The 10,442-nt window shown below is 35.5% G+C and overlaps 1 protein-coding gene across 6 annotated transcripts in view; it reads left to right on the top strand.

Annotated features, from left to right (window-relative positions):
* CBLB (Cbl proto-oncogene B) overlaps positions 1–10,442 on the top strand; it is a 137,120-nt gene that overhangs the window by 123,319 nt on the left and 3,359 nt on the right. For 4 of the 6 annotated variants that reach the window (XM_083821337.1, XM_083821339.1, XM_083821341.1 and 1 more), the window contains 4 exons: positions 1,302–1,390; positions 1,489–1,620; positions 2,960–3,097; positions 5,625–5,744. In XM_083821337.1, coding sequence (XP_083677463.1) covers positions 1,302–1,390; positions 1,489–1,620; positions 2,960–3,097; positions 5,625–5,744 — 479 coding nt within the window. The remainder of the gene's footprint in view (positions 1–1,301; positions 1,391–1,488; positions 1,621–2,959; positions 3,098–5,624; positions 5,745–10,442) is intronic. The other 2 variants (XM_083821338.1, XM_083821340.1) reach the window with 1 other exon arrangement.

Here is a 10,442-nt window from a genome sequence, read left to right on the forward strand (position 1 = left end):
TACCATTAGTTTTTTGTTTTAAATATTGTAATTATTCTTACATTTATTTCATTACTCCTAGTTAAAACTCTTGGGACCACAGAAACAATTTCACTTCCTCTTTCCTGTTTATATATTTTAAATGATTCCAGACCTTTATTCATCCCTTCTTTCCATATGGCCAAAGGAGATAAGTTTATTAATGTTCACTCTATTGGTAAAAACCCAAGATGTAAAATTTTAGCTGTATATAGATAGCTCTAGCAGATTTGCCAATGTTTGATAATAACAATGCATGGTGGGTGGTTGTGGTTTTTAATTTTTAAACTAGAATTGTTTATCATGCTGGCCTTTTTCCAGAGAAGCTCTCTGGTTCTTTTTGAACATGCAGGGTCTGCAGCTCCAATGACAGGAGTAATTTTCCCATCTTTGCAATTTTTTAAACAATATTTAGTATTATGAGAAGGTTTTTGTTCTATAATTTTCCCCCCGTCTTTGAGCAGAATCTTTTTACAAAAATAATCTCCAAGAGATATTATATTTTTCTGACAAGATTATAGGTATCTTTGTACTTTGTTTCATGAATCTCTAAGTTTAAACAATTTTCATATTGAATTTTATACTGTTATTTAATTTTAAGAGAATGATACATTTCCATTTAAAAAAAATAGTAAATTCTAGTAAGGTATCAGGAAGTCTTAGTTTTTCTATACAGATTCAGATGCCTGCAAAACTGCTTTGACTTTTTCATTTTAAATGTTTGGCTTAAGATTTTAGTTGAAATTCGTAATTTCCAGTGGTGTTTTGTAGTATTCTGTTGGGTTTGTTTTGCTTGTTTGCTTGTTGTTTTGTTCTGTTGTGTTTTTTTTTTTTATTATTATTATTATTTTCTGCTTGTTTCAGTGTGGATAACTACCAAAATTCCCATTTCCCCTCTTAATATTTCTGCTGGGGAAACCTTAACAGCTGGGAAGGGGAAGTAGGATTGAGTTTGTGACTTAAATATGTGAATAAACCATTGACTTGACCTCTGAAGTGAGGACTATATTTAATGTTAATTCTTCCTCTGTCTTGTAGTGCAGCCTTGAGTAAGTTACTTAAATCATGTCACTATCCCACTAAGAAAGCAGTATAATTCTTCAGAGTTTATTGAGAGCTAACCAGTACCTGCTGTCAATATAAAACCCACAAAGTTTAGAATTGATGCAGCTTGTCGTCTTTCATTTGTTTCCATATAATGGACTGCCAGCTCAGGCATTTAATTCTGGGAATTAATACTTGGTTAACTGGTTGATTACTTCCTTTTTACTGTCTGTCTCCAGGGTGTGTGAGAATGGTCAATGTGCTGGAGTAACGAATGGAACACACAGTGCTACTTCTGAGATGAAGAAACCAAAACATCCAGAGTTAGGTGCGTTTTTATTTCCCCCCCTTAGCAAGAAAAATTGCTCTGTGCTGTTCTAGGGGTACAGCAAGAAAACATTCACTTCTTGTGATTGTGTCATTCAGGAGATGTCTATGATGCACCTACTGTTCCGGTACCTTTGCCACCTGCACGACCTCCTACCAGAGACAACCCAAAACACAGCTCTTTGCTCAACAGGACACCCTCCGATTATGATCTTCTGGTGCCCCCTTTAGGTTGCAGACTTTTTGATGATTACATTTAATGGTTAACATAGCCTAGATTAACCAAATGCCATGTTTATTGAAAAACAACCAATTTTGAGTATGCTAAGAGTACCAAACAAGCTATGGGCTAAATATTACAGCTGTACATCAATATTTACCAGTGATCTGTGTGTGGCGTCTGTCTGTAAGCCCTCATGCAAGACAGATGAAAAGGCAAACAACATTTGTATTCAAGCTACAAAGAAAAGCAAAATTGTTTTGCCTAAAACAGATTAAAAATTGTTGTCCTTTAATGTGAAGTTTGAGCATTGCAATTTAATGCAAGCATGGAGGGTTTTTCCAATTGTAGATTTCATAATTGCATTATTTTTATCATATAGAAAGGTGAATGACAGGGAGCTGGTATTTAAGTCAAAGAAAACTAAATTGAGTTACATTAGTAAGTTTATTTCTGATTCTTGTCTACTGTCAAGGGGCAGTTCAAAGTTCAGCGCTGCCTATAGTTTCCAATAGCTATCTTTCCCAACCCTGATTTCTGCTCTCGCACCCAAAAGCCAACAAGCTTAAAATTTTGAGGTCAGAAGCATTAAAAAAGCTGCTCTGCCTATATACTGGGGCTGGGCTTGACCATCACCCACACCGTCATTGACAAATTCAGTTGTATCATTGCGAGACTGTACTGTATGTGCCATCATCCAATTTTCTGGTTCATAAAACCTTTTGAACATTTGCCATGTTCCTGCACTATTCTCTTTCTGATCTCTGAAGTGTTCTGAGTTGTAAGAATATATAGAATTGAAGGTGAAAGAGCAGAAAAAAAATACTTGGTACTTCTTGTTAACCCTGGTTTTGTCTGCTCTACCTTTATGTAAGGGAAAATTATTTTGCCAAGCATAGAAGATTCAGTTTATGCCTTAGGTCAGAGCTTTAGATAGCAGATAAAGATACACATTGTATAAGTGTAGCAGATTGGGTGTAATCACCGTTGGTGTTTGAATATAAATATATTTTCTTAGCTGCTGAAACATAGCTGTTACTCTGCACCGATAATCAGTGAGGCTTTCATTACAATGCACTCTTTGCAACTGAGCCACTTAAAAGAAATCTTTTTCCCCCATCCCAGAAAAGAAATTGAGCAATACAAAGGTCATTCAGAGCATGTTTTAGAAGAGGATTGTGCATAGGAAGAATCAGGCTTACAATTTCACTACTACAGTCACTGAACTGCTAGATGAACCCTAGGAGTAAGGGCCTCAGCAGCCAGAGAAGAATCAATTTTGAACTTCGCTCTTTATTCTATGATGCTTAATGAAGTTTTGCTCATCTAATAATTTTTTCCTAAATGCAGGTGAAGATACTTTTGATAGCTCACCCCCTTCACTACCACCACCACCACCACCTGCTCGGCACAGCATCACTGAGCACACAAAACCTGCTGGCTCAGGAAGCCGACCTCCTTCAGGACATGAACTGTTCCTTCATCCTGGTAGGAATACAAAAGGAAAAAACATATTATATTTCACTATTATGTACTCCAGAGGCATATCTGTTCTGTGATAATGTCATCAGGCTTTAGAAGTCTGTTTTGTCTACATCTCAATATATGAAAATATCAGAAATAATTCTGTGGGGTTTTTTTTGTGTGTTTTTTAAATGATGGAGATGAAACAAGTCAGAATATAAAAAGGCTCACTTTTTCATTATCACAAAGTAATGAAATAAAGTCAATATTTTTTACCAGGCATGACATTTTGGAAAATTGTGCTTTTCTAGAAAGAATTGCTACTTCTGAAGTGTAAAGTTTTTTGCTGTAATCTGTGATAGTAGTCTGTATCCTTTTGTCAACTCCATTGTTTTTTCTAGTTCAATGTAATTCATGTTTTTGTTTGTTTCCAAGTTGGTACTTGAGGAAAAACTAGAAAAGAAAGAAAACAACATCCTGTTTTGTTAGAATTGTTGCTGTGAAATTTTGTGGCAAAACTATATTCATTGTGAACACAGCTGCAGAACCCTGTGGTTCATAACTTTGTGGTTAATAAGTCAAATTTTCACCTATCTTTTCCCACAAATTGCTGTCACATTTTTTGTTCAGTATTTTGCTTGTAAAGGGCATAAAAGTTATGTTCAACGTTTATAACTTTGGGTTGACAAGTGTCAGGTTAATTACATTGAATACCTTTGTTGCTGACAATACAATTGCAACAGGGTTTTTGTGGGTTATAGTACATGTCTTTGAAGTGACGTTATTTTTCTCTGCAGAAGCTTCCAAAAATGATAGTGTCTAAGTTTACTGGTCCCAAGAATATTTTCAGTGATTATCTACCTTGAAGTGTGATTAGATGTCTTCCCCTTCCTATCTGTTCTTAATGAGAGGCTGTATGGAGAGGCTTAAATTGAAATGTTTTGGCAGTAGTATTACAGGAGTGCAGGACTATAGATGATGAGCAATTATGTGCAACTGCATAATAGTCTGCCTGGTTGTAGGGTGTTTGGCTGATCCTTGTGAATAATACTAGGTGTGGGATGAAAGTGAGCTAATTTAGGTTGAACCAGAATGACCCTTTTTGAAATGTTTTTATTATATATATATTTTACCATCAGTCAAGACCTGAACATTGAGTAATTCACCAAAACTGTGTGTGTTTATAATGCAGAACTCAGGTTGGTGCATTACCTTCTCGTATAAGCCTCTGCATGCATCCAGGTAAAAAGACTAAACACATCACAGGATGTAAAGGTTGATCATAAATATAGGGCCAGGGATTAATTTATCTTCTACGCTTCAAAATAAAAATAATGTAACCTATAGCAGTCCAGTCTGAATGGGTGCCTCAATTGTATAATCTGAGGCAGAAACCCAAAGTGCACCATTCAGTTCTAATGGGAATGGAGAGGGGAAAATGAAAGCCCCCACCTCCAGAAGCATATAAGCTCTGTTGATCTGTGTGCAGTTCCCAGAAATACGGAGAGTTTTGAATTATCTAATGTTATTTCCAAATAATCTAAAAAAAAATCAATGACAGTGTTTAAAAAAAATAAAAATATGGCTTTGAATTAAAAATCTGGAAATGTATTTAAGGCAATTTATTCTCCATATTTGCATAGTGAATACAATCTTATCACAACAATTAATCTTCATTGATCTTGTAAGTGTACACATCTACTCGGGCATAGATTCTTTTGTGAATTGGTCCTCTTTTATCTTATGGTATTTCTAAAGCCATATTGACACATTTGACACCGCATTGTTTCAAAGAAACCACTGCAAATGATTTATGATTAGGTTTCGAGGATTGGTTTCCATACAAATTTTTGGGGTGATACCTTATCTATCTATTAGAGACTGTGAGATTAGAATAGTAATCTCACCATTAATAACAATAAAAAGTTGCACACACATACAAACACTATTTCGAGTCAAGAGCAGAAGTCAGGTCCAGGATGATGTTAAAACCTCGGTCAGCTGCCTCTTTAGTAGACTGAAAATACTTTCAAGGAGGCCATAATATGCCAGGCCTGTGTAGTTCTCTCATTTTTTAAATTCTGTTCCTATAATCAGCAGAAAAAAATGAAAAGCCTTCAGCAGTCCCTGTAATGTTCACCCAGCAGCTGGGACTATGCGAACAGGAAATCTGTCCTGCAGTCTTGGTGGCAAAATATTGAAGCGTTACCAAGCTCTAACCAAACAGACTAGCAGGGATACTTCTAATTTTGTTGCATCGGGCCTTGCAGCCTCTGTCATGCCTGAGTAATTGAAAGGTACCTCATGAATGTCAACAGAGTAGCCGTTGTCACTTCAGGATAGACCACCTTTGAGTTGTGCTCCTGCTTTGGTCACTTCAAGACTTCGATGTATGCATGCATATGCACACACTATGGGGGAATGCCTCTTTGGATTCATAGCTTTTTTGAAAGGAGGCTACTTTAAACCTAGATTCTATGCATCAGCCCTCCCTCTTCCCCAGATAATAATTCTAATTATTCTAAGACACTTTGTTGCTTTATTATTGCAGATCCCCATTTTGATCCGATAACCAGTCATATTCCTTTGCCACCTGCTCGTAGAGTAACTGGAGAAAATGTAAAAATAAATAGGACATCTCAAGACTATGATCAACTTCCTGCCTCTTCAGGTAAGGTAGAAGACTGTTTCTGTAGAAAATTACAGCTTTATGAAGCAAGTAACTTTCATCCGTAAAGTTGAATGAGGTTTTTGTCATTCAGGGCAACAATTGGCAGTGGTGATATTGCTTTCCAAAACGCAGAATCCTCAAAGGATAATAGAGATTAAAGTTCTGCAATATAGGTAGAAGAAGCTACCTACCTTTGTGGGGTTATGTAGATATTATGGCATTAATTTCACTAGCTGACAAGCAGAATGCTTTTGTGAGTTCTAGTGTTCCTTATTTTTTGAGAAAAACAGGGAGTTGGCTGCTGCCTTTGAAGTTCACAGGAGATCAGAAGTCCTTCAGGGATCACATGCCTCTCACTTCCAGCTTTATGTTTTATTGCTCCTCAAAAAAAAAGTAGCTTCACTGTCTACAGTATTATTAATTTCCAGTCTTTTTTTGCTAGTATGTCTGTGTGAAGTTCTAAGAAAATTTTAAAATACTTCTAAATAAAACTTGCAAGAACCAGAAACAATTAAAATTCAGTCTTCTGGTTGCAGTGGAACAGGTACACGAGAATCAATTCCTCTGTCAAAGAAATTTTGCTTATTGTTTTCAGACAACACAAATGCTATTTAAAGGAGATATATATTTAAATTCATTTAAATAATAACAGTATTGCCTGTATTCCAAAGTATTTTCACCAATTTGTAGACAAATTTTCTTTTCGTTAGATGTGCATGGTATATGGAGTAGGGGGAGGATTGTCCCACCTGCAGCATTTTGCTGTGTGGAGAGATACCACAAATTAAAAAACAAGTGGTGATTTGAACCATTAAACACTATTCATTCTCCAGATATTGTGAATTGTATGTGAAAAGTAGTTTCTAATGCATAAAGAAACGAGGGGACTTGCTATCTAGTCTTTCAATTTCAGTTGTCATCAGTGTTTAATTGCAACAATCACAAGTGGAAATATGCTACAGTTTTTAATAGTAATTATATATCTCCTTCTTAGGAATGCATAGTTCTACTCTGCTGGGTGTAGGAAAGAATCAACATCTTTTTCCAACTTAAAGTACAGGAGAGATTAAGTAAGCCTGAGGAGTGCTATAGAATCTTCAATGAATAGCACATCTGAGAATGAGTGGGATGCCTTTGGTAAATAGTAGCAGTCTTGGGAGGATGTCTCTATTAATATAATACTGTTGCTCATTTTTCTCATTGTTAGAAAAAAACTGGCTTTGTAATACATGTTTTATACATGACACTGTGAGGGGTCTATTTGCCTTACAACATTAGCCAGATCTATTTGAGGAAGTTTTAAATTCTTTTGTAATATAAATTATGATTACCTTTTAAATTGTTTTGTCCCCTGTGGTTTTTTGGTAGAACAATTTTTAAAATTGTCTTAAATTACTGCAAGTTCTTTGCTGGTTAAGTTCTCAGAGCTTTTTGATGTCACTTAATAAATACTATTCTATCTGTATGTTTCCCACAGCTGCCTTCTGAAACATCTAAATGCGTCTACTTTTACTATAAATATAATTCTAAATCAGTATGATATACAGCAAGATATTCAATTTAATTTCAATTAAATGAAAGCTGTGTGATAGGTCATGTCATAGTCTTATATGGAAAGTTGTTTTTACAGTGGCATTACTTCTATAGAATGGAACTGATGAGCTTCACGGTTAACTGATGGGCCTCGCTCTGTGATTTAAAAAATACAGTCTAGAGATTGTACCTCTACTTAAAACTTTAGTTTTTACATTTATTCTGAACTAATCAGTTCATTTAGAAAATTTTTCTTCATTTCAGCCTTTTTGTAGGGTGATTCTTTGAACTAGCTGGAAAGGAAATGTAGTTCGCTCTAAAATCTAATTACAATTTTGCCACTGGCTCCCTAGAGTAGCACTGGGAGTCCTTTGACTTCTGTGCTTCATTTTGACTGTTTATAAGATTGCTGTCCTGATGTTTAACCAAATTATTAATATGTTACGACAAATTCATTCTACTTCAGCCATGTATTTAGTATTGAACGCAAGAAACGGTTCTCAGCATTCACCTAACTATCCCAAAGGCATAATTTTTCAAACATCTTAAATACATCATTTTTAAATTATTGCAATAAAAGCAAAACAAATGAGATTGCTTTTTCAACTGATATTTTACCTAAGCACAGCCAATGACATGTGGGAAAGGTAGAAGAAAATTAGGCCTCTAATATGGATGTCTGATGTATTTTAATGAGTTTAGGTACTCTGTAAGGAATTGATTCAAATGGCTAGTTAAAAACATTATGGCCAGTTAAGTATTGTATATTCCTATTCACTCATCTGGCCTCGTTATAGCACTTGCATGCAAATTTAAATTCCTTTACCATGAAATGTTTGGGTTCAGGGATATGGAGTGGGGTCATGTACTGTTTCAGGATAGATTTCCATTAAGCCTAAGGAGAATCATCTGCCTCAGTAATGTAAAATATGAAGATCATACCCAGCAACATGATGAAACAATAGATACAGTTACTCCTTTCTCCCTGCTCTGCCTGTTCCTTAGTATAGTTGTCCCCTCAGTGTGCTTTGTTCCTGTACCCCAGATACATGTGGCTGCTTGCCACTGCTCCACAGGGGGCCTTGCACAACAAGCCCTTGTCACCCTTCAGCTTCTCTCTTTGCCTCTTTCCCCAGTGCTTCTCGGTCTGTTGGTGAAAGACCGTGGAACATACTGGAGAAGCAGCAAGGGTCATTTCAATGCAGAAAGGAAAAGCACAGCTGGCATCATTACAAATACTCTCCTCCCATGGTGTCACAGAGCTTTCACACCTCACAGTTTTTTCCACACTTTTTAAACATTTATTAAATGAGCCTGTCTTTGCCTTTATACTTATCAATTTCCTAAGGGTTAAATGTAGTGCTGAATTACAGAAATGTGGGTGATAGAAGATATTCCTTGCTGTGGTAACTGTTAATTGAATTACACAATTAGAAAATCTGTTTGAATTTTTAGTTAAGCATCCACGGTGGCTGAAACATCAAAGGATGGAAGGTTGGAAGGGAAGTTATGCTTAAATACCTCTATCTCAGTGTCCAGATGGACGTGCAGCTTAGGCTTAGTATCTTTAAGCTCAGGATCCAATGTGATGACCACCTTCAGCTAAAATTTTATATGGATGTGAAGATATTGAAAGAGATGTCAGCACTTAAAAATAATAAGAATAATGGGAATTGACTTAGAGAGTGGGCTGAAGATCTCTGTGCTATAGAGGGATGTCACTGGAGTGAGAATAAAATACGTATGCTGCAAATCTGCTCACAGAATTAAAAATGACCTTTCTAAATGATGTGATTGCTCAAAAAAGTTTCTTAGGAAGCTTCAGTAAAGCGAAGGCATCAGATGAGAAAACTTAAGTTTCAAGCCTCTGTTAGATTGACTAGAACAAAAATACCTCATGTAGTGTACACACACAAAGAAGGATCTGGCCTATGTGTAAGTAATTTCTTCTGTACTTCAAGCAAGGGAAAATATAAAGGTTGCAAAGTGATTTTATTTCATTCTCTCTAGGTAAGTCCATAACAAAATGTTCATATTAAAACAGTTTAAAATGTGAACGAAAGCAGATTGTTTTCAATATGATATATCATTATTGTAAACATGAAGAACATTCTTCTGTTAGTCTTGACTTTTCTAGAATAGGTGAAATGAGAAATTTGAACTTGTTTCTGATTTAGTTTAGTTTTTAGTTATTAACCCCATTTCCTGAGCTATAATTAATTTATCTATTCAGTGGATTTTGTAGATGTTCCACATCTTCATAACAGGTTTGGATCTGTCTTGAGGTGTGTTTACTAGAATGGTTAGTGTTTATATATATAATGCTTCACCTCTTCTGAGATGATTCAGAGATAAAAATTCATAACAATTATGAAACAGTCCTTACCATCTGCAGGTTGTCCTAACTATTTGCACAGGAAATAAGCAATGCAATTGGAACAAAATTAACCTTGACCCTTTAATGTTAATTCTTAATCAAACTACTCTCATCCATTTGTTACATTAATATCACAGTTTTGCTTGAAGTACTATTTACTTATCTTCTCTGAATTAAGAAACTGAATTAAATTTATAGCAACACTCCCATCTAAATACATGGAAACTAAGTTGAGGGAGAAATACACCTTCGTTAGACATGCAATAATATGAGCTATTTTTATTCATCTGAAATATTTAATGCAGCCTGTTGAATTACAGTTCTCTTCATCCAGTGTTGTAACTACTGTATTGTAACAGAAATGTTAGAAGATACCATGTTCTTTCATCAAGAAAAAAGCAGCATCTCTGGAGTGCTTAACACTGCAAAATGCCATTGCTGTCAGTCTAAGTAAACAGGAAGTGTCACAGTCAAAAATTCCTCTAATTTATCTGTGAAAGTCACTGATGGAACTTTTCAGAACTCTTTTTGAAGGATTAAATATTTTTTTAGAATACTTTGCTCTTGAAAGTGTTTTCTGTGCTGTGCCTACTTGTATTTAAGCTTCTTATTGTGGAATCAGTGAGGATAAAGAGGTTTCAGTAAAGTGCCAAATTTACTTGAGCATGAAACTCTTGACTCAGAAGATTAGTAAGTTTGAATATTAGCTCTTTTCATCAGTCCATCATGATTCTTAGCACCAGCATTAACTGCGAAGGTAACCTTTCTCTAGAAGAGAAGGAAAAGAG

This window comes from Anser anser, assembly GCF_964211835.1.
Source record: "Anser anser genome assembly, chromosome: 1".
Taxonomy (NCBI): Eukaryota; Metazoa; Chordata; class Aves; order Anseriformes; family Anatidae; genus Anser; species Anser anser.